Source organism: Zootoca vivipara, chromosome 9 (genome assembly GCF_963506605.1).
Source record: "Zootoca vivipara chromosome 9, rZooViv1.1, whole genome shotgun sequence".
Taxonomy (NCBI): domain Eukaryota; kingdom Metazoa; phylum Chordata; class Lepidosauria; order Squamata; family Lacertidae; genus Zootoca; species Zootoca vivipara.
In genome coordinates this window covers 16146738-16171580 of record NC_083284.1, presented here as the reverse complement: position 1 = coordinate 16171580, position 24843 = coordinate 16146738, and the positions used below count along the sequence as shown (strand labels likewise).

The window sequence follows — 24843 nt, the reverse complement described above, 5'->3', positions numbered from 1 at the left end:
CAAAAAATAAACTGGGATGGGGCAAAAGTGTCTCAACCCCTAGGAGTTGGCGCCTATGATGCTAACTATGCTGAAGATTTATTCCTTTGCTGTGCCTGATTTCTTAGGATCAGTTGGGATTAAGACCAGTCTCTTCCTGGCTTACCTTCCAAGTCCCGGACTGCAGAATCTGGGACCGGCAGCCGTGTGACACCGGAAGTTGCGTCGATGTAACTTCCGGTGTCGCTTTGCCCTTCTATGGGCACAAAAAATGGCCGCCGCCGGCTTCAAAAGTAGCTTCTACGCATGACCGGAAGTGCGTCGATGCGACTTCCGGTGTCGGCGGCGGCCAGTTTTTGTGCCCATAGATGGGCGGGGTGACACCGGAAGTTGCATCGACGCACTTCCGGTCATGCGTAGAAGCTACTTTTGAAGCCAACGGCAGCCATTTTTTGTGCCCCTAGAAGGGCAAATCAGGAAAAAAATGGCCGCCGGCAGGAGAAAATAACTGAGAAAAACGGGAGACGAAGTGATACGGGGGACCACTGGGAAAAGGTAAGTAAAAACGGGGGGTTCCCGGGGAAAACGGGGTACTTGGCAGCTATGCTTCCTGGTTTGTCCAAGACTCCCACAGAACCAGTCCAAGGCATTCCGCTGCCTGTTGCAAAGGCAACCCCCATTAAACATCCAGGACCCAAACTGACCAACAACATTGCTAACGGGACAGCATCCTCCACTGTGCGTGAGAAGCATGGGATGATGGGAGTCGTAGTTCAGCAACATCTGGTGGGCCAGAGCTTCCCCACACCTGATCTGGAAGGGCTTCCATTTCTATCTGCTTCAAGCAGATTCCCTCCCGCTTCCAGCCATTTTGTAGCCAGGTCAGATTGCTCGCCAGGAAGGGTTAACATTTCCGTCGCTTCCCATACCTTTGGGCTGGCATGTTGCTCCGCTGTATCCGGGGCAGCACTTCCAGTCCAGTGATGTCACTATCATATGTTTGACCCTGTAAGCTTGGCGAGTCCTTGACTGGGAGCTGCAAGGTGATTTGGAAAGCAAACGTTAGCGGGGCTCTGTCTCAGATGAATGGACATGATACAGGATGATACATCAGTAATAGGCCACTGAGGGATTATTTTTGAAGTCTATTGATCGTGTCCTGTACAAGACCACAAGCAAACGCTTTTACAGAACAGCCTCACGTCAAACCTAGTGAAAATAAAGACCTCAGGAGCACAGTTGAAATTAAGAGTTGAGGAGGCAGGAGGGTGGTGGTGGTTTTATTTATTTATGTAGGCATTGATTTAAAATACATCTTAGCCACTCTTCAGCGAAAGATCTTGGAGCGGCTTCCAAAGTTGGGCAATGGAAGATTAAAACCATATTTTTTATAATAAAAAGATCCCACAAAGATAACAAGATACAACAGAGCAATAACACAGCAATATAAACCCACTAAAAAGATATCAAGCTATTAGAAGGCCTGGGCAGCTTATATAGGTTTTATCTGACAAAAATAAAATAAAGGGGGTGTCAGGAGCCAGTCAGCAATAACAGTTTCAGTGAAGTTAACTCTTTATTCAAAGAAACAAGACAGCTCAGGACGTCAAGCCTAGAGAGCACAGGCACTCTTCCCAGTAGAGCTTTCCCCTTTGAGACAGTTGCCAAGACTAAAGGTTCCTGCCTCCCAATAGCTAGCTATGCTTCCTTCTCTTCAAAGGAGAGTGGGTGGCGCTGTGGTCTAAACCACTGAGCCTCTTGGGCTTGCCGATCAGAAGGTTGGTGGTTTGAATCCCCACAACAGGGTGAGCTCCCGTTGCTCTGTCCTAGCTCCTGCCAACCTAGCAGTTCGAAAGCACATCAAAGTGCAAGTAGATAAATAGGTACTACTGCGACAGGAAGGTAAACAGCATTTCTGTGTGCTCTGGTTTCCGTCACGATGTTCCGTTGTGCCAGAAGTTGTTAAGTCACGCTCATTGGCGGAGCGTCATGCTCTGGCACTGGGGGGTGGAGAGCAGGTGGGGGCAGGGCTGGCGCACGTCCCAGGGCTGTGGTGCACCGCCTGTGGGGGCATGGCGCCCAGCATGGGCATGGCGGCAGCCACGATGGCACCCTGCCGCGATCGCGCTGCCAGGGGCGGTGCACTACCCCCGCACTCCTCTTCCTCCACCAGTGGTCACGTTGGCCAAATGACCCAGAAAGCTGTGGACAATGCCGGCTCCCTTGGCCTGAAAGTGAGATGAGCGCCGCAACCCCATAGTCTGGCCCAGGGATCCTTTACCTTTTACCTCCTCTCCAGGGTTTTCCCCAAGCAATCAGAGACTGCACCTGTGTGCCTGTCTTTTCTCCTCCCACTTCAAGCTTGTTGCAGCAGGATATAATAATAATAATAGTAATAATAGTAATAGTAATAGTAACAACAACAACAACAACAACAATTTATTATTTATACCCTGCCCATCTGTGACTTCCATCACTGCTTTTTGGGCCCCCTTCCTCTTCAGCTTCTGCCTCTGGTTCTGGCCTGCTCTCTGCCACAGACTCTTCCTGCTCACTAAATCCTGTTCCCTTTTCAGCTTCTGACACCTCCTCCTCCCAGGCTGCTCCCTTCTCTCTCTCTGGCCACTCACTGTCATCCCAGCACCAGCCCCCTGGCTCTGAGCCTTCTCACCTTGGGGGTTCCCCAGCTGGTGCCTCCCACTGCTCCTCTGCCTCCTGCCAGTCCATGACACCTTCCCACATGAACCCAAGTCTTCCCGCACTGGTTGCTTTTACACAATAAAATCTAAACACTGCAAAACGTAATAGCCCAATGTGCACTGCCCAAAATCCAGTTTCATAGCCATCAACCCCTCTTGTTAATGTGCTCATTGATGTTCAGTGATTTTGAATCTGGGAAGGCAAGAAGCAGGTGGGAAGCAGGGCCAATAAGGGTGTGTGGCTTGGGGAGAGTCCCAGGGGCCACAGAGAGAGCTTAGAGGGCCATCTGTGGAGCCCAGGGCAGAGGTTCCCCATCCCTGGCATGGATCATGTTCTGTTGGTCTGACTCTTCCTTGCTCCAGTTGCTTTATGAAGCAGAGAAAGGAGGGTGCAGGTTCTTCCTTGAGAAACCAGAAGACCGTGACAAATGCCATAGGAAAGGACTGTGCTCATTCCTTACTTGAAGGAAAATCTCATTAGAAACGAAAGGAGGGAAACAACAACTTAAATTAAAAAGCAAATTACATAAAAAGCCATCCTATTTGTAATCCTTGCCATAGAGGTTTCTGTTTGAATTTTCATTCCCGTCGCAGGGGCAAAAATGAGTGCTTGGGAGTGCAGTGGGCTAAGGGCAAACTGGGTAAATATTCATTTTTAAGTAGCTAAAATTATGCCTTGCGCTTCAGCATGACTATGAATAAGCAGCCCAGCAAATACGTGTCATTAAGAGCATGGAATTCAGTTCCAAAATATTCATGTCCACTCAACGCTTCCGCTCAAGTGAGTCCCCGGGAACCTTCTTGGTTTTCTAGAGGAACACATAATTAACGTGGAGATTCCTGAAACCAAACTGCTCCCCAGGTTTCTTCATACTTATTTCTTACCAAAGGGGTCTGCTGAAGATGGCCTTCGCTGCAGAAGCACACACACTTGTGGCGTTGACATCTGGAATGCATGGCAAGGAAGTTGCAGGACATCAATCTGAACCTGTGAAACTGCCTTATAGTGCCCATGCCAGCAGTAGTCATCATTGCGCCCTCCAGATGTTGTCAAACTCCAGCTGCTATCAGCCCCAGCTATGGGTCTTGTTAGTTAGGCTGGAGGGCACTTAGTGAGTTATCCCTGGTCAATATTGAAAGGCTATAGTTCCCCAAGTGAATCTCAAAATGCAAAACACAAGTTGTGGGCACCTGGTATCCACACATCTCAGTGTGTGAGTTATGGCTTTGCGCTCAAGTAGTACAGCAGCCATGTTTGTTTGGGGAAGGCACTGTACGTCAGTGGAAGGGCATCTGCTGTCCACCGAGAAACTCTGCCAGTCAATGCCTGTTATACATTATAATCCATTTTATCCATTTATGCTGAGCCTGATTAAAAACTGAAATACACCAAACGTAGCTTTAGAATCCATGCTAAAACCACAGCAGTAACCTCACAGCAATTATATGCTGTCAGTAGGTTTTCCAGCTGAATGAAAAGATCTCTGCCTCAGGCATTTGTTTTGTGTTGTTGTTTTTAAAACCTCTGTTCGGTTGTGCTTGTACTGTTTTTAAAGTTATTGGGGCTGTTTTAAAGGATATGCCTATAATAGGGACATAGGTGTGGAAGGTGAGTCACAGACGTTTTCTTACAATGTGGCTTCTGTGGCAGAAGGTGGGGTTTCATGGTGATGACAGGGAGGTCACTGGGGCTGGCAGGAAATCTTCACATGGGCAGAGTAACAGGACCTGGGAGACTCACTTCCTGCTCTCCCACGTAAGCCCTGCTGGAAGGGGGCTTCCCTTTCCCTTATTGATGAAACACTTGCCTGGAAAAACGCCCTGATCTTTATGATATAAACACATGTACATCTCATAGAATCATGGAATGGTAGAGTTGAAAGGAATCGCAGCTAAAGAATGCCTGACAGGTGGCCATCTGTTTTAAAGCAGGCATCCCCAAACTGCGGCCCTCCTGATGTTTTGGCCTACAACTCCCATGATCCCTAGCTAACAGGACCAGTGGTCAGGCATGATGGGAATTGTAGTCCAAAACATCTAGAGGGCTGGTTTGGGGATGCCTGTTTTAAAGCCTCCAGTGAAGGAGAGTCGAGTCTAATTCACACGTTACCTAAAAACATAAGCAGAACAAAGCATAATGTGCAAAGAGGGTCCTTCTTAGATGTTGTTGTTCCTGCATTCGGATGTAAGAAATAACCCCACCACCATGCTTGAACTGAGTGTTGGTTTTGATGCTGAAACTCCTGTTGAAAAGCTCCTGACTACCATGTGCTAATGAGTAAGCAAAATTATGTGAATGTACTATGCCATTGGGACACAGGTGGCGCTGTGGGTTAAACCACTGAGCCTAGGACCTGCTGATCAGAAGGTCGGCGGTTTGAATCCCTGTGATGGCGTGAGCTCCTGTTGCTTGGTCCCAGCTCCTGCCAACCTAGCGGTTCGAAAGCACGTCAAAAGTGCAAGTAGATAAATAGATATCGCTCCAAGCGGGAAGGTAAACGGCATTTCTGTGTGCTGCTCTGGTTTGCCAGAAGCGGCTTAGTCATGCTGGCCACATGACCTGGAAGCTGTACGCCGGCTCCCTCGGCGAATAACGCGAGATGAGCACCGCAACCTCAGAGTCGGTCACGATTCGACCTAATGGTCAGGGGTCCCTTTACCTTTACTATGCCATTGTTAAGAGAAGTCGTTTGCCAGCTCAGTATTTCAGAGGTTTTCCCTTAAAGTCCCTTTCACATATATATTGCTCTGTGAGGATAAATAAACTGTTCAGATTGCCTTGGGTTGTAAATCTGTTATACTCAGCTCTTTAAGTTAAAATCTGAGCTAAAACTAATACTGTAGCCCAGGCATCCCCAAACTGCGGCCCTCCAGATGTTTTGGCCTACAACTCCCATGATCCCTAGCTAACAGGACCAGTGGTCAGGGATGATGGGAATTGTAGTCCAAAACATCTGGAGGGCCAAAGTTTGGGGATGCCTGCTGTAGCCTGACTTGACTCAAAAAAGAAAAGATTCTGAGACACAAATCCACGCCCAGTTGAAATACAGAATGGCTCTGGAATCTCTCTCTCTCTCTCTCTCTCTCTCTCTCTCTCTCTCTCTCTCTCTCTCTCTCTCTCTCTCTCTCTCTCCCTCCCTCCCTCCCTCCCTCCCTCCCTCCCTCCCTCCTCAATCTTGGTCAGAGAATATCTCAAATTGAGCAAGAGAGACTTGAAAATTGAAGGGGGAAAAAGGGCATGAGTTTTATGAGAGGAGATGGTCTGGATTTTAAATTGCTTCAATGTCTCTGCTGTTTCTTAGGTATATGCAAACCTGCCACCTAGTGGGAAATGGTGAGTGTTTGGAACAGGTTTGGAAGTGGGGGGGGGGAGTTCACCAGTGGTGCAGTAGTAAGTTTTGAAATGCACAAGGAATTCATCATGGAGTCATGCTCACACAGAGAGCCTGTAGGCAGCTGTGCTGATCTCTCTCTCTCTCTCTCTCTCTCTCTCTCTCTCTCTCTCTCTCTCTCTGTGTGTGTGTGTGTGTGTGTGTGGAGAGAGAGAGAGAGAGAGAGAGAGAGAGAGAGAGAGAGAGAGAGAGAGAGAGAGAGAGAGAGAGAGAGAACATCTGAATTCCAGTTGCTGGAATTACAAGAGGGGAGAGGGCTTTCCCACTCAAGTCCTGCTTGTGGGCTTCCTATAAGCATCTGGTTGGCCATCGTGAAAATACTATGTTGGACTCAATGGCCTTTGGCCTTTGACTGGATAGCTCAGCTGGTTAGAGCGTGGTGCTGATAACACCAAGGTTGCAGGTTCGATCCCCATGTGAGATAACTGCATTGCAGGGGACTGGACTAGATGATGCTCAGGGTCCCTTCCAACTTTACAATTCTATGATCCAGCAGGCCCCTTCTTACCAGTAAGTTGCTACAAAATACCCATCTTATTAGGATCAGCTGAAAGTTACACAACAATTAGCTGGCAAAGGATTGTGTGGAGGTTCGTACATTGAATGTTGGTGAGGGATACCTCGGTTCTCGTCCATCATGAGCCATGAAGTTCAGCTGGATGACCTTGGGCCAATCACTTTCTGAGCCTCAGCTATTTCTGAGTCCTTTTATGAGGATAAAAGGACTGTGTGCTGCAATGGACCAGTCCTCCAATTCACCACTTTGCAAGCTTATAAAAACCAGAGTCCATTGGGACGGGTAGGGTGGAAGACAGGTATACCTTGATCCGCAGGGTCCTGCAATCCAGGTGCATGGCTTGGCTCTGCCCGATGCATACGTTTCTATGTTGTCAACCACGATGGTGGGCTGGAGTCTTGTGTGAACGTAGGCGCACCAGTTCCTGCATAAATAGGAAGGAGGGAAAGCAAAATTATACACAATTGATATCATAAAAAAAAAAAAGATAAATGGGAATTGGGGGAACTCCATGCTGTGACTGTAGCATTTTTTGATGTCTGTTGCTACATATGCTGTGAGTGTCTTGGGCAAGTTGCTAGTCCAAACTGTGCTCTTAATTCCACCTACAAAATAGGGATAACTGTCTGATTAAACAAGAGAGGTCAACAAGCCTTCCAGTGGATGCAGCTGTTTGCCGAGAGAAGATGTGTGTCCTCGTTTACAGAGGGCAGTTCTCTATTTGAAGGTTTGGATAAAAGATAAAAGGACCAAATGAAGAGAAAGTCAAAGAAGACTTGAAGTTGCCCATCAACAGTTATCACCTGGGCAAACTAACTAGGTGGGCATGAGGATACCTGGTCTCTGTGTGGGAAGATGTATTGCATTTCTAGTTAAATTATATGATCCCTATCCCCAATTTGCATCTGGCTATCTAGATAAGCAGTTTGCATAATTTTATGCAAATCTGTCTCCTTGTTGGTGAGGCATCTCCCTTCCTTTTAATGCAATACATTGCACTGCAGTGATGGGGCAGGCATAGGAAGGTGCCTGGAGAGCTTGGCCTTCTCTTGGAACAGCCTGTGATGACTCTGCTGACAATATGCAGATGGAAGGAGTTGGAGGTGCTTCCAAGTCCCCATTCAAAGTTGCCACCCAGAGCAAAGGCAGGTTTAGGGCAGCGCGACCTGGGTGCTGAGCCTAGGGGGCGCTGCAGGGCCTCTCAACAAGGACAGAATAAATTGAGCAGAACAAAAGGTGAGAGGTGGGTGGGAGCTCAACTTCAGCCTTGCATAGGACGTCCCTAAATTTGAAAGACTAAAGTCCACCCTGACCTGGGTTTGTCCCTGGAATGCAAGGATACTGCTGTGCTTTCACTTTCTGACAAGGTCGCTCTTCAGCTATTGAGTAATGGTTTTCAGAGCCAAGGCATTTCCCCTTTAGTCCCTTTAATGTTTTTTTCCCCCATTCTTTGTGGGGGCTCCAGGGGATCTGCAGCAGGGCAATAATTCTTTTTAATTGGTATGCATGTACATAAAAATCAATATTTCTGTATGAAGCTTTGTTTGGCTCTTTTCCCTGCAGTAAACCTATAGATGTGATTTGACGGTAATTTTCTTTTCCCCTGTCCCTTTCGCTCCTTTTTTTCCTTCTGGCGTTGTCAGGAAGAAGCAGTTTAAGTGAAATAAAAATGCGCTATAATAATTTACCATTGTTGTTATTATCATCATCTTCATCACCATTATCATCAATATTATGAATATCACACCACTGGGGTTGCATTTCAGAGAAAGTTCTAACATTGCAGCGGATAAGATGCACACACACACACACACACACACACACACACACACACACACACTTTCCATGTGTTTAGCTGGGAAGGGAGGTAGGTAAATATCTCTCCCTTGGAGTTAGAAAAGGAAAAGGAAAAAAGCGTATGGCAATTTTAGAATAATTAAAAATACTTATTTTGCTGGATCAGGCTTGGAATACGTGAATCATCTATCTCTAGTGCCTAACACTTTTAACTCTGTTCACTATTTCATCCTGTTTCCACATTGATCTGAATTCTTTTTTTAAAAAAACTTTGTACAAGAACATGCAATTAAATGCATATTTAAATGTGTATTTTCAAACATATTTTCTTACAAAATAACATTTCCAAATGTCTTCTCTCTCAGGAAAGCACATTTTTGAATGAACTTTGAAACCTTTTGTTTTACTCTGAGGTTTCCACATGCCTGTTTTAACCATAACTCTTCCTCTAAGGAGTTTTGGGCATTAAACATTGTTTCACCACTACCTCAACTTTGTCCTCATGGCCAAGTGGAGATTTGAACCCAGGTTCTCCCCAGTTCAAGCCTAACGCTCTGCCTACGAACCCCACATGGCTGGAAGAAGCAGAGCATTGCTGCCTGAGAATTCTCTCTGGCTGCCTCTGATCTTCCTGGGTACACAATAAAAATGGATGATGGTGTCCTGATGATGGGTCCTTTGCATTGGCCAGACTTCCATGCATATGCCAGAGTTGGCAAGGCAGGCATAACTCATCAATTACATGATGACACTGATGCGTTTTGGAGCAGCTGCCTTGGGGCCTTGGCAAATGTCTTGACCAAATTGCCCCGTGGAGCCAGCCTTGATCATTCAATGATCATTTGGGAAAGCAAGGCGATGAAGGAGGGAGGGAAAAAAACCAACAACCCATAACTTTTCTTTTTAAAAGCAAGCTTGCAAGGATAGGGGGGAAATGAGATAATCTAAATGCTCATTAGCAAGAGAATATTAGGAGGGCGGGCTGTGGTGCTATAATCCAAAGGGAGTGTCGTCTGTTGGCTTAAGGGGTTGGCTAGACTTTTCTACCTTCTGCACATATGGTGCAGTTGGCAGCACAGGCCCTAACTGGGTACAAGCTGGTGTGTTTTGGAGCCATCGATCTCAGCCTGCATCCCTGCAGCGTCCCTAGACCACCCTGGCTGAGTCTGGCTGGGTACCTCCATTCTCTCCATCTCCCCACCACTGCGCCAGTCATGCGAAGTTTTATTCATGTGACATGAGAACATCTTTCACCAGATTTATTAGTAATAGTAGCATTATTCTTGCCAAGAGCAAATGCCTTGAATTCCTGCCTGCATCTGTGAGGTAAGAAAGCCTAGCTCTTTCCAGCTTGCAGGTCTGAAGGTGAGCCTACCTAATCCAAACTTTCCAAAAACAAGTTGCGAACTGAAGAAACACAACCTTCCTTCAAAATCCACACTTCTTCCAATTTTGGGATGCAATTCTCCAAGCAAACAAGGTGTACCAAAAATGCCTGTTGTTACAGGTCTGGTGTAACAGAGTTTGGGGGTGCAAGGGTTAGAATGTTGGGCAAGGTTAGAAATTAAGGAAGGGTAGGATTCAGGTAATATTTGGAGTATGGGAGGGACGATGCCAGGCCAATGAAAGTTACAGGCTAAGCTTCTCTTCCAGGTCAAGGATAGAAGTCTTCAAAACTGACAAAAGGTGGGGGGAACAAGTCATTAATTCATCAATGGAAACCATCAACCAGGCAGGAGGCTCTGCTGGTGAGGGGAGGAGGTTGCCAAGGAGGCTGGTGTGTGATGTGAAATTTAGAGGTTGGGGAAGAAGGGCTGAGCTGCTGTGAAGGCCAGAACCATCTTGGCAGGCTGGGAAAGAAGCATGGAGATGTCTGAGAATCCAGTGCTGTGCTGCTGTGAAGGATGGGCTGCTCCTGAGATGTGAATGCTGTGTACTTTCATTGAAAGCTTCCAGTCTAAATATGTGTAAATAAATCGTATTTCAAAGACACCACAGACTCCACCGCGCCTCATTTCCCCCAACAGAACACAGACCCTGGCTGAGTTCCAAGACACCTTAGAATCTCGTGCACTGCTCGGCAGAGATTGGGTTGGCCAGGAGCCATACAATGTGGTAAGTGTGCAAAACAAAATTGCATATAGACACAAAAATTGCATAGGAAAATGTGCACCTTAAGAAAAGATGCACATTGATGCATTGAGATGCCGATTGCTTTTCACGAGGACTTTTAAAATTAACAAAACAAAACGCAAAGAAGAACTGTACTTAAGACTTGGAAAATGAGAAAGAGAAAAAATAGGGAGTCAGCTACACAGCTGCAATTATAACATTATAAGTGCATGACAAAAATGTGACACCAGATGGCGGTGTAAAGCTCAATGGCTAATTGTATACAGTGGTACCGGTACCTCGGTTTATGAACACAATTGGTTCCGGAAGTCTATTCATAAACTGAAGCGTTCATAAATTGAAGCGAACTTTCTCATTGAAAGTAATGGAAAGTGGATTAATCTGTTCCTGACGGTTCCGCAGAGTACTCAACCTGAAGCGTACTTAACCCGAAACATGGGTGTAATTGGTTCCGGAAGTCTGTTCATAAACTGAAGCATTCATAAACTGAAGCGAACTTTCCCATGGAAAGTAATGGAAAGAGAATTAATCCATTCCAGATGGGTCCGCGGCGTTCATAAACCGAAAATTCATAAACCGAGGTTCCACTGTATATATACTGTATACAGTACATATATATTTATATCGGGTTTTCCCCCCATAGCATTTCCATAGCGTTTTTTATATCTCTGTAGTTCTGGCCCAAGAGTGATGTATTTGCCCAGTCCTACCCTCTATTGACTCATATCTATCATGGTAAAACACCCACAGCCATATAACATTTTAATGCTAACCCCCACGAGGGTCTCTGAAACCCCCCTCATTTTTGCAGGAGACAAGTGACCCTGCAAAAACGGGGTTGTTCTCGCCTAGTTTTACTTCAGATAAAGTTTTCCCTGCTCCCACCCCCAACAATCAATTCATTGTATGGGAAATGAAGGGAGGCAGAAGCAGAAACAGCACTTCCCCCTACTTTCTCCCAGCAATTCCTTATGACTTCCCACTTACTAATAATCAGGGGTACCTTTACCTTTTAAAGCTCTCTTTATGAATTTGCACTAGTTGCTGATATTATTCTTGTTATTCTTTCTCCTCCTCCTCTTTTTAATTTATTACCCACCCTAAGGCCAGAGAGTGAGTCACAGCAACTTAAAACACAACATTAAAACAGCTTTTAAAGTTTCCAAATTACAGAGAATGCAGCCACAGAAAAACGGGATGGGTTCTGAAATTACACAGCTCAGGTGTCAAAGGCTCTGAGCACTTTCAGAGCATCTTTTACAAGTTTGCAAGCTGGTCTTTTTCTAGCATGCAGGTGAGGTGAGTGGTGGGGAAAGCTTCGCAGTAGCTCAGTTGCTTAGAGTGTGGTGCTGATAATGCCAAGGTTTCAGGTTCGATCCCCACAAGGGACAGCTGCATATTCCTGCGTAGGGAGCTGGACTAGATGATCCTCGGGGTTCCTTCCGATTCTACAATTCTGTGATTCTATAACTCATGGATCATGTGTTCCTAAAATTACCCACCAGATGGCAACCTTCCCTAACACACAAGCATATCAGTCTTTCAATATTCTTATATTATGCTCTCTCTCTTAAAAAAATTCTTATATTTTAATGCTATATTTAATTCTATAATTCTGTAGTTTTAATAATAATAATAATAATAATAATAATAATAATAATAATAATAATAGGAAGTTGAACTATGGTGTCATAGTAGTGTCTTATAGAGCTATTTCTCCTTTTGAGTTCTCCACTCCCACAGCATTGGAATGCAATTAATAGTACCTCCACTATGCTTCTGAATGCCAGTGGCTGGAAACCGCAGGAGGGGTGAGAATAGGATGCTGGACTAGATAGGCCACTGGCCTGATCCTGCAGACTCTTCTTATGTTCTTAGCAGGAGAAACACCAAAGTCATGTTTACGGTGGTGCGATTCAATAACCCAGATACCTTGCCTGCATGCAAGTTGATATTGCATGTCATGTAAACACAGGCGAATTTGCAAAAAACAAACAAGTGACAAACAAACCAGGTCCTGTAATCTCTGCAGCTGCAGAAGACCTAATGCCATGCTAAGCACAGTAATAAATTAATAGTGTGTGATGGGGCGGCTGAACTTGCTGTCTGAACAGCAGCAGAGATGTGGGAGGAAAGCACAGTTTTTAATGGATACGCAATGCATGCGCCGTTTGTCCCCTGCTGGGCTCTGGATGTGTGTTTGCCATGAATTTAATTGCTGAGCTGTTTTAATGCACTGGGGTTTTTCTTGTTTTTTATACTGTCTTATGCAATTTTATTGTTCACACCGCTCAGAGAGAATTCTAAGCGGTGAACAAACATCACTGGATGAAAGTGGCTGTGGGGAGGGCTGCACTTGGGGGGGGGCATTGCCTATCACAGGGGGAGGGAAACTTTTTTCGATCCAAGGCTACATTCCCTTCTGTGCAACATCCCAAGGGCCACAAGGCAGTGGTGGACAGGGTTGGAGGCAAAAGTGGTTGGAGCTGATTATGAAACTTTTACCTTTGCACATAAGGTAGGCTACTTTCTACGCAAATGCTCTCAAACATCTCTCAAAGACAGCTCCCATCACCCAAAAACATTCAGGCTGCAAAGCACGGGGGGGGGGGGGCTGGATTTGCCCCCCAGGCTGCAGGCTCCTTACCCTCGATCCATTAGAAAATGTAGCCATGCTTTGCCACTGTTTGATGCATCATGTTATCTCATTGTGTCTGGGGCAGGTGCCAGCCCTCAGCGCAAAAGCAACATCAATCGTCAGAGCGACACCACAACTGACTGTTCTGCAACCTAATAATGTGGCCATGTTTAAGCCATCACCTGTCAGTTATTGCACCCACATCTGACTTTGTGTGGGTCCACAAATTGAAAAAGGATAGATGGCAGCGTGGTGTAGTGGTTAGAGTGTCAGACTAGGACACTGGAGACTAGAGTTCAAATCCTTGCTCAGCCGTGAAGCTGACCTTAGACCAGTTACCATCTCTCAGTGTGACCTACCTCACAGGGTTGGTGTGAGGATAAATTGGAGAGTGGAGAAGAGAACCATGTACGCCGCTTCAAGCTCCTTGGAGGAAAGGTGGGATAAAATGTAATAATATGAAAACTAATAATGATATGCATCCATTCCTACTTTGGCTCAGCTCTGTTTCAAACAGAGGGAAAGCTTGTCACCCTGCCAGCGCATTACACAGAAGCAGCAATGTATAAAAGCTTCTTGCTGTGGGCTTCTCTGGCAAATCACAGCGCTTCACTCAGGAGCATCACACTGTCTGTGGAGTCCTGGCGCCCCTTCCTTAGGAATCATGGGTTAAGAAGTGTGTATAGAAGTTTCTGCTTCCATGTGGAAGGTTGCCATGGAAAAGAGATCTTCCAACAGTAGCAAAATTTGGAGCAGTCTTTGGTGTTTGTTCTATGCCAAAGCAACTGTGTCAGGCAAGGACTCATTTGCGAAGTGATCATGAGGAAGAATTGCACTTGCTACTTAGGAAGATTCCCGCCTCCCCCCCCCCTTAAAACTGAAGCTTCTTTTCTTTGAAGCAATTCTGAATTGAGATGGCTTTTTCAACAGTGCATCATGATACCGGTAAAAGCCAGGCAAGCCTTTCTGGGGAATCCCTGTTATTTATTTAGTTATTTGCAAAATAATTTTAAAAAACCCCTGTACTATCAAAAAAAATCACAGTCATGAAAATGTAAGATGAACAATAACATTGCATTCAGAGAAAACATCAAGAATACATCACAAAGCAGCAGATCAACTGAGAACACCAAAGATAAACAGATCACTTCTCAGGGAAAGCCTGAGTTTCAGTCAGGTGCCTAAATGCCAGTGTGGTATATGCCTGCCTGATGTTCATTCAAAGCACATGCCAAAGGGTCACCATGCTGATGATACTGAGCATAAGATGAACCTATGGAAAATACAACACGACTGAGAGCATCTCTTCCTTATGCCCATAGCCCATGATTCAGAGGTTAATTCCAAATAGTGGGCGATATAAATAAACAGTGTTTGATGTTTTAATTTGCTGGAAGCTGCCCAGGTGGCTGGGGCAACCCATTCAGATGGGCGGCATAATAATAATAATATGTTTGTTGTTGTTGTTGACGCGGGTGTGGTTTGGTCTAAAACACAGAAGGTTGGCGGTTCGAATCCCCACGATGGGGTGAGCTCCCGTTGCTCGGTTACAGCTCCTCCCAACCTAGCACGCCAGTGCAAGTAGATAAATAGGTACCGCTGCGGTGGGAAGGTAAATGGCGTTCTGGCTTCTGTTACGGTGCCCTGTTGTGCCAGAAGCAGTTTAGTCATGCTGGCAACATTACCCAGAAAGCAGTCTGCGAACAAATGCCGGCTCCCTTGGCCTGAAAGCGAGATGAGTGCTGCAACCTCATAGTTGCCTTTGACTGGTCTTAACCGTCCAGGGGTCCTTTATCTTAACCTATCTTTATAACAAAAACACACATGCTTTTGAAATGTAGTGTGGTTTCCAAAACTAAATCAAAAGGGGCTTTCAACTGGGCATTTCCACACCACATGGATAAGGGGTGCAGTTCTGCTCCATATTTCTTTGTAGAAGTATTTAAACACTGCCCTATCACAAAACATTAGGATGGGGGTACAGCGGCATAGACAATACCCTTTAAAAGCAACACCAAAAAAATGACCAGCTACTCAAGAATTCTTTTTAGGCCTCCTGGCTTTAAAAAAATGAATGAAAAGTCATCAACAGAAAGTGAAAGCGAGGGTGCCAGCATAGGACCAGTGACATTAAATGCCTTGTTTCTGGTTGGGGTCAGTTGGACTTTATTAACACAAGAAACAACTAGCAGGTCTCCTCTGGAAGATCTCACATTGAGAACACCTCAATGTGGTGTGGAACAGGCACAACAATTCGCAACGGGACCTCTGCAGCATCCAGCAAAAACCTACTATAACTTAAATGGCCTTTATTTCTTTAAATGTTGCTTTGAGAACCAAACCCATCTATCCCTCATATCTGACGGACCCAGTATGAGGCAGATTAGGAATACCAGGCCAAACCATAAGCAGTGGTTAAAGGTTTCAGGTATCAGTCGCCTCACAGGGTCCCCTGCCAAGAATGTGCTTTTCTGCTCCAGAACAGGTTGTACTACATAACTAATAACATGGAAAGGAAATAACATGTGTTTTCTGCAGGATTTGAGGCCTTGACACTTTGTACTACATTGTGGCAAATGCTTCTTTCCTCTCATCACCTCTTCCCTCTGTCCACGCAGCAGCTATAATGTTTGGACGGTGAATCATCTGGTTCCTGTGTCCAGGATACTGTCATTTTTAAAATAATAATTGTGGTTACTTTACCACCCAGGGCGACATTTTCCACCTCATGGCAAAAACACAAGAGTCCTGCTGCATCAGACCAAAGGCCCATCTAATCCTGCATTTTGCTCTCACAGTGGCCAACCAGAGATCTCTTGGAAGCCTTCAAGCTGGACATGAGCACAGTAGCCATCTTTTGCTCAAGCAGTGGTGACCATGGAGACCTCGGGGTCTCAAATTTCAGTGGCACTCTGTGTGGCACCAAAATCCACCCCCCTGTAGCGCCCAAGAAGCTCTGCACCCTGTGTGACCACACTGGTTGTGCTCCCCTAGACCTGCCTTTGCAAGAAGAAACTCCTTTCACCTGTCTTGAATGTTCTAAAATACAGCTTCATTGGGTGACATAAGGTTCTAGTATTATGAGCTTCTCTCTGTCCATGCCATACATAATTTTATATACTTTCTATCAAATCTCCCATAACCCATCTGCTTTCAAGATTGAAAAGCCCCCAAATGCTGTTGCCTTTCATCAGAGGGTAGTTGCTCCATCCCCTTGATTGCTATAATTGCCATTTGGTTCCAGAAGAGCCCTGCTAGACAAAGATTTGTCTAGCCAAGCATCAGGTTTTCACACAGGCCAACCAGATGCCTATTGGCAGCCTGCGAGCAGAGCATGAGTTCAACAGGACTCTCAAGCTTGATCTCTAAGCAATCAGTATTGCTCTTGATACCGGAAGTATCGGTGGTCAGCTATCAAATCTCTTTACTGCTTTCAAGCCATTTCTGGAGTTCTGTATTGGACTCGGTCTAGCCCCAAAGAACAAGATTCTTAGGGGTACCTCTTTTGCCAAGGTTTGTGTGAAGAGGCTCTTCCTGTTTCCATCACCTCTGGAGGCAGCAGATCCCATTGCAGGACCCAGCCTCAACAGTGGGACTCTGAGTACTTTGCTGTTGATGTGACAGACATAGGGTGGTAGGCAACGAATCAGATCTGATAGTGCAAGGATTTCCACTTGTGCAATGAAACCTCTCCTCCCTCTTCCCTCCCCAGGAAATTTAATATAGCAGCCACCTGGCACTGCCATGGAGCCATTTACAGGGCAACTGTGATGCTGGGTGGGAGGGAGTGATTGTAGGTTTCAGCATTGACAGGCTCGTAAATATAGAGGAACAGCAGTGGTTTGAGCCAAACTGAACCCACTATGTAAACAGTGCAACAGGGAATTACTTTACTGCTAAATTTAATGTGGGAGTCAACCACTGCTGTTTTCGAGACAAGTACGCACACATGAAGGGCGTTTAAGGCTGAAGCTTTGAAACAGTGAATTGGCATGCAGGTTTTGAGTTAATAAATGTGTTTATTTACTTGATATTTATTTTTGAAATACCCTTCATCATAATGATCTTAGGATAGGGTACAATGTCTAGTTAGTGATTTACTTTATACGATTGTATTTGTTGGCTAAATATACATACGGTTCTTCATTCAAGGATCACAGAGCAGTTTACAACAATTTACAACCATTATATCCAGTCGTGACCGACTCTGGGGTTGCGGTGCTCATCTCGCATTATTGGCCGAGGGAGCCGGCGTACAGCTTCCAGGTCATGTGGCCAGCATGACAAAGCCGCTTCTGGCGAACCAGAGCAGCACACGGAAACGCCGTTTACCTTCCCGCTGTAGTGGTACCTATTTATCTACTTGCACTTTGACGTGCTTTCGAACTGCTAGGTTGGCAGGAGCTGGGACCGAGCAATGGGAGCTCACCCCATCGCAGGGATTCGAACTGCCGACCTTCATGATCGGCAAGCCCTAGGCTCTGTGGTTTAACCCACAGCGCTACCCGCGTCCCACAGAAACCATAAGGGCCACAAATTACAGAAAGAGTGGGTCATAAGAGCACCCACTCCTCTTTTCCAGCCTATTCTTGGGCTGCAAGATCAAGGGGAATTAATTTGGCAATTAGCAGAGGGGCTAAAATCAGCTTGGAGCCAGTTATTAACTTAGAAGACTTCTTCACCTGTTCAAGATTCCAGAGCCAGAGTAGGATGCATTACCGTCACTCTGATTTGGCTACAGCTTTCAAGGCATGATGCTGCCTTGAAGCCAAGCAAGAGAATGGGTTATTCACCTTGGCACTCTGGAGTTATTATTAGAGGCAGAGCCATAGCTCTGTGGCACAGCTTCTGCTTTGCATGCAGAAAGTCCCAGTTTCAATCCCTGGCATCTCAGGGTAGGGCTGGGAGAGACCTCAGTCTGAAATCCAAGGGAGCAGCTGCCAGTCAGTGTAGGCAAAACTGAGCTGGATAGATCAATTGTCAGACTTAATAGAAGGCAGCGTCCTTTGTTCCTGCGTCAAGTAAGGAAAGGGGAGAAATTCAGTTCAGCTTGCACTCTAATGCAGACCTACCCGGTTTGCACTTCCCATTACAATATGTGGACAGAAATGCAAAATTTATGAGAAATGCAAAATTTGGGTGGTTCCCAAACAAAAAGAAGTATACACAAATCTGTATATTTGGGGAAATCTTGCATTAAAATGCATATGTTAAGTGAAAATAACATCCCCAAATGTTCCATATTAGGGGGAATTGCTTGTAAACAAAAATGCCTACCAAAAATGTGTGCATTAGAGGGGAAATGTACAGATCCTAACAAATTTTAATGAGTTTGTTATTTTTTAAAAAAATCACAAACGGATGGAGAAATAGGATACACTGGTCTTAAATGTGAAGCTAGGAGAAACCAAAGTTGACTATTTGCCCATCCCTAGTGACAGGACCACAAAACAGGCAATGATGTGTGGAGGCAGATAAGGAGGGGGCTTCCTGAAACTTTGACCCTCCCCTCTTGCATCCTCAATTTTCGAGACAATAAAGTTCTAAAAGTATGTTTTCAGGACCCTCCCTAGCCCCTTGTAACTGCAATTTGTTTTAACTGTTTTTCATACTGAACTTTAACTTCTTGTAACTTGGTTCTGGGACCTGTTGGTGAAGGACAGGTAATAAAATTATTATTATTAAAGAGGATGATGGAACTTTTAGCTCTAAGATGTGCGACTCGTAACCAGGAGAACCTGCTCAATTTGAGCTCCTTAGCATGAAAAATTGCTCTCATCTTCCAACAGGTGGCAGCATAAGAAGCTACTTCTCAGAAGATAAGGATGCACCTTGTCGCATTTCCTTTTCTAAAAACCTAACTGCCTTTATCACAGGCCTTTCTGTGCATTGATTTTTTTTTAAGTGTTCATTAAATTTCTCATCTGATGAGGCAGGTGCGCCTTCTGCAAAGCACAGCAAGGAGAGGTGCGCAGCATTGCTAGAGTTGAGGAGTTTGGAACAAAAGGCCTTGCGTTCACTAACATTAGGATACCTTGTGTGAATGGAAGCGTGTGTGCAGAAAAGTTCTTAAAGTTTGCAATTTGGTGCCAGAAGTGAAGCAAGAAGAAAAGTAGGAACACTTCTGGCAGCTTTCAGGGAGAAGAGTTCTCTGCTTTCATAAAACAGCAGCACTTAGGAAGACGGTAAAAAGAAAAAAAGAAACTGCCAGGTTTCTATTGATGGTCCAGATTAGAAAGAAATATTTCTCCCCCTGTGATTATAATCTCTTAGCTAAGCATCACCTCCACAGTCAAAGGAGTCTTGAGAGACAAATTAGATTCTTGGCTCTACGTTTCCCACACTGTTCAACAAGCACACGATGTCACGATGATACCCAGTAATCTTCCCCGCATGAGGGAAGCTTGGAAAACATGTACTTAGATTTGGTTGTGTGTGTTTTGTAAGCCGCCGGGTGTGTGTTTTCCGCAATTAACATCCTTTAAAAAAAAAAAAAGCTCTGATTTATCTGCGGCAGGTTATATCGCACCTCCTTCTCCCTGTGCATGAAAAGCTGGCGGAAGGAAAGGCTGTCAGATTACCTGGAATGTTTGTAATGTAATTGCACCTGAGAGGTCCAAGGGGCCTTATTGCAGCCTCCCCCAGCCTGGTGCTTCCCAGAGGTTTTGACTACAACTTCATCAGCCCAAGCCAACATGATCATGCTCACTGTGACTGTGGCAGTTTGCAGTCGAAAATGATAATAGATCTTGGCTACTAGCTCTTAATGGGATGCAGGTGACGCTGTGGGTTAAACCACAGAGCCTAGGGCTTGCTGATCGGAAGGTCGGCAGTTCGAATCCCTGCGACGGGGTGAGCTCCCGTTCCTCGGTTCCAGCTCCTGCCAACCTAGCAGTTCGAAAGCACGTCAAAGTGCAAGTAGATAAATAGGTAACGCTACAGCAGGAAGGTAAACGGCGTTTCCGTGTGCTCCTCTGGTTTGCCAGAAGCGGCTTTGTCATGCTGGCCACATGATGTGGAAGCTGTATGCCGGCTCCCTCGGCCAATAACACAAGATGAGTGCCGCAACCCCAGAGTCGGTCACAACTGGACCTAATGGTCAGGGGTCCCTTTACGTTTACCTTTTACTAGCTCTTAATAGCCTTGGCCTCTAAGACTTTGTCTAGTCCTCTTTTAGAGCCATCCAATTTGATGGCCGTCACAGCCTCCTGTGGCAGGTAGTTTAGTTCCATAGTTTAACTCTGCAAATAAATTCTTTCTTTGATCTGTCCTGCACACCTAACAATCATCTCCATTGGATGTCCACAAGTTCTAGCGCTATGAGAGAGGGAGAAAAACTCTTCTCTACTCACTTTCTAAATTAATCACACTTTCCCCAATCAGGGGCTAAAGAAGTTGCAGTGACCAAAATCTTTTGTCCTGTATACCCCTGCTTAACACCCTGCCCTGTTTCCCTGTGGAGCCTACCACGACTCTACAAAACTTGGGAATGTGCAAGCCATGGGCTTCTGCTGCTTATTGGAGCAATTTAATATGTTTTCCAAAGCTGGATTCATCTCCAGGCTTACAGTCCTTTAATATCCGGTCTGGTTCATAGTGTTAAATTTATTTCTGTAATATAATGCTATTATTTCAGCAGGCAAAAACAACAAAAAATGCACATGGGGGAAACACTAAGCATTTCAATGCTCCTATAATTTGTACACATTGTTCCTGCACATACCATCTGAACAAATAGCTTAATTTCACCACATAGTCATTATTCATGTAATTTGGGCAAATGCATTCCAAAAATAAAAAAGTGGGTGATTAGAATGGGTTGCATCCATCTTCCTTTGGAGCTGTTTCCATGCATGTCTGAAGTAGATCCCACTAGGTCAAATGGAATGAACTCTCCAGGAAGCATTCGTTGGATTGCAACCCTGGGCTGAGAGCAGCTAAATGACTCAGATTTTTAAACAACTTAGAATTAGCACCCAGGAGTGTGGTGTAGTGGTTAGAGCAGGGGTATTCAATGTGGTGCCCTCCAGCTGTTGTTGGACTCCAACTCCCATGAATCCCTGACCATTGTCGGTGCTGCGAGGGGAGGATGGGAGTTGTAATCTTATGATGTCATCCATCTAATTCTAGATAAGAGCATCTGTTTAGGACTGCTCACCAGTTCAAGCACCCCACTCAGCTATGAAGCTCACTGCATGATTTTGGGCCAATCGCCACCTCGCAACATAATCTACCTCTCAGGGTTGATGTGAGGATAAAGGTCGGAGGAAGAAATGGACAGTCATGTGTATCATATCTTAAGTTTCTTGGAGGAGAGAGTGGTTGCTGGCATCCACCTCTCTTGAGAAACAATGGAGTGTGCCTCTGAGGGTGAAGTCAAACCGCAATGTTAGGAGAAGTGACCTCTCTGGGGTGCAAGCCTGGGCTGTGTGTATGGAGGTCCTGGGCTGCTCAGACAACAAGACCTCCCTCTTAGCCTCACTAATGTGGATGAAAGGAAAGCACAGCAATATGTTTGGCACCAACTTGGCTACAGGAGTTTCCAGAAGGAAGTGCACAACCGTCTAAGAGACACTACTCCAGATCTGTAACCGTCTAAGAGACACAACTCCAGATCTGCCTTTACTTCTCCCAAAGATGTCCCTCAAGGCAGCAGAGGTTTAGAATCAGAGTTTTCCTTCTCCTAGACTGCCACCTTCCCAGGGTGACAAGCCCCATCTACCCCTCAATTCCCTCTACAGCACATACAAAAACCGTTGGCCATTAGACCCACTATTGGTCTCGTCCACTCCTGGAGCCTGTCTCCTCATGCAGGGGAAGTCCCTAACTCACTGAGGATTTGAAACCCATTGCCTATCTTCACCTGGTTTAGCCGGCCAAATGAAGCCATTCCCGGGGTGTGGCTGTTGTCGCATGCAGACAGCTTCCGGGAGCCACAGGCAAGAGCTGAGTGTTGGGTGGGGACCAAAGGTTGACATATTATCCAGAAGGAGCACAACGCATGCCCAACCCCTACCACCCCACCCCGAACACCCCATGCATCCCAGGAGGAGAGGTCCTCCACTCAGGCAAGCAAGAATATGCATTCAAGTCAGGCAAATACAGTCAAGAGTGCCAAGCAGGGCTTGTGAGGGGTGTGGTCAATGTGTGAACTCGGTCACAGTAACTTGGATCTAGGGTTCTAAACAATGGTTTGTCCTCGAAACAATGACTTGCTGTGTTCTCTCTGTATGTTGCCAATGCAACATTAAAGCATTTGTCACTTACCAGCTGCTCCACAGGACAGGACATTCCTAAACCCCTCTTCCCCTTCACTAAATTTCTGGGTTTTTAAAATTTATTTTAATACTGCAATACCTTGCACTACATGCTCTCACTGAAATCCTGCACATAGGTGGATTAGCTTTGTCTCCCAATGAAGTCAACAGGATTTAAACAGTGTAACTACTTGCAGGATTACAGCCACTCCTCCCATCAGTGTACTCTGCCAATTTGGAGCAGCCAACCCTCTTTAGCTATGACCTTACAGTACACTTCCAGGCCTTCATCCCAGGAATTCAGGCCAAATTGAGCATCAGAAGGAGCCTTGCACAGGATGCCACGAGTTGAGTCGGGGTCTCTAGGTGCAATGAGCAAAGAGGAAAGGGGAAAAAGAGTCAAATGGTTCAGCTTACTTTCCTCTGGTGGTCTCGAAGCTGGGCTTTTTGAGATCTGCATTCTGCTTGCTGCTATCGTCTGAGTGCCTGGAAGACCTGCTCACCATAGTCCCTTGGTTTCCCCCAGAAACATCCTTTGGAGGAAGGCGATTCCAAGGATGGTATTGTGGAGGAACCGCTGCATTGCTAGGCAGGATGAATCGCTTCCCATTGGGAGAGCCGCTGTCACTGTTATTCCCTGGGCTAGGAGTTATCGTAAGGGCCAAGGGTGTCTTCTGCTCTGCTGGAGTTTGCAATCCCTGTGCCTCCTTCGTGGCTAGAGGAGAACTGTGCTTTACACCTTCCTCTTGGCTTGCATTCAGCAAAGCAGCCGGCTTCTCCAAAGTAGGAGGCAGGGAGGTTGCCAATATGTTTCTGAGGTCCTGCGTTTCAGTTGAAGTCAAGCCCAGGTGGCTGCTCTCCACTTCACTCTCCACCGCAGGTGTGCTGGTTGCATCGGCTTCTGAACTGCTGCATCCCAAGGCCAGCAAGCTCAGCAGCAAGAATACCTCCCTCATTCTCTTGGCTTGTGAGAACTTCGCAGCGACTCTCTCATATAGAAGACTCTGGACGCTTCCCTGTCTCAAAGCCGCTGCTTTCACAATAAACCTGCAGTGAATCCCCGGTTGGGGATTTTATTTGTGGCGGAGAGAGGAAACAGGTTTTTGAGTGTTTGAAGCCAGACCGAGGAAGCTCTCTTTCCTGTTTCGATGGATTCCTCTGTGACATGCGACCTCTTGGAGCTCTGGAGCCAGTAAGTTGTAGGGGAAAGCAAAGAGGGGTGCCTTTGTTGGAGCTACAGGATGAGGAATAATGGCACAATGCGAACGTGGAAATATACTGTCCATGAAACTGCTTCAAGGGGGATGGGTGGGGAATAAGAAGTGCTGAGTAACTTCCTTTTGACATTGGTTAGTAGCAAAGAACATGAGAGACCTGCCCAATATGATGGAATCCTAAAGTCCTACTGAGCACACGCTGAGCACATGCCAAACAGCTTCCAAGCAACACATGTCACTACTCAACTGTTTTTTTCTGCCACAATGGCCCAGATGCAGCCCTGCTCCCACTGTAGCTATTTTTGCACTCTTTTGAGGCCAGAGTGGATATGCTTAAAAACCTCCAGTGAGGGAGAGTCCACAACAGGGCTGGAGTAACCATTAAGCAAAATATGCATCAAGGGAAAGGGGGCACAACAGAAAATTTCCATAGCCAAATTCACCATAGACCACATGGTGCAGCTGAACAAAAAAAAGGCTCCCACAATAAATGGAATTAAAATACTACAACAACAAGTACTGTAAATAGATAAATATAAATAAAGTGAAAGTGTACACAAATAACAATTATTTTCCATCATACTGTAGGTTTCCTTTCATTTTTTTGGGGGGGGGATTATTTTACGGTTTATTATCATTTATATTTTGAATTAGATATATATGGGGGGACCAAAATCTTTTAAGTGTTTAGGGCTTCTAAACTAACACTAACCCTAACCCATTCCACAACCTCCTGATGGAGTCCACTCGATTATGGAATGGACTCCCACTGGAATCTCCTTCATTGGAGGTTTTTAAGCAGAGGTTGGATGGCCATCTGTCATGGATGCTTTAGTTGAGATTCCTGGATTGCAGGGGGTTGGACTAGATGGCACTTGGGGCCCCTTCCAACTCTACGATTATATGATTCTGTGCACCCATGCAGCCCTGACCTCACCACTGCCCTTCCTCACCCCACTCCATCACCATCCAGGGATGCTGCAGTATCTCTGGTGTTGAGAGGGCAGGTTAGGACTTAGGAAGCCGCCTTATAGCGAATCAGACCATTGGTCCATCTAGCCTAGTCTTGTTAACACTAACTGGCAGCAGCTCTCTGGGGCTTTTAATCAAGGGTCTTCCTGGAGATGCCAGGGATTGAACCTGAGGTCATTTGAATGCAAAGCAGGGACTCTAGCACGGAACTATGGAGGTTCGCCAAGCTGCATACAGCCTGG

General features: G+C 45.8%; 1 protein-coding gene across 2 annotated transcripts in view; it reads right to left on the bottom strand.

Moving 5' to 3' along the window:
• The window catches only part of MMRN1 (multimerin 1), a 70927-nt gene extending 47297 nt beyond the window's left edge, over nt 1–23630 (bottom strand). The window contains exons 1-3 of one of the 2 annotated variants that reach the window (XM_035113050.2): nt 22830–23630; nt 6892–7011; nt 909–1015 (exon numbers count right to left, since the gene is read on the bottom strand). In XM_035113050.2, the coding sequence (XP_034968941.2) occupies nt 909–1015; nt 6892–7011; nt 22830–23368 (766 nt within the window). In that variant the 5' untranslated portion in view covers nt 23369–23630. The remainder of the gene's footprint in view (nt 1–908; nt 1016–6891; nt 7012–22829) is intronic. The other variant, XM_035113051.2, reaches the window with a different exon arrangement.
• Between the last annotated feature and the right edge of the window lie 1213 nt (nt 23631–24843).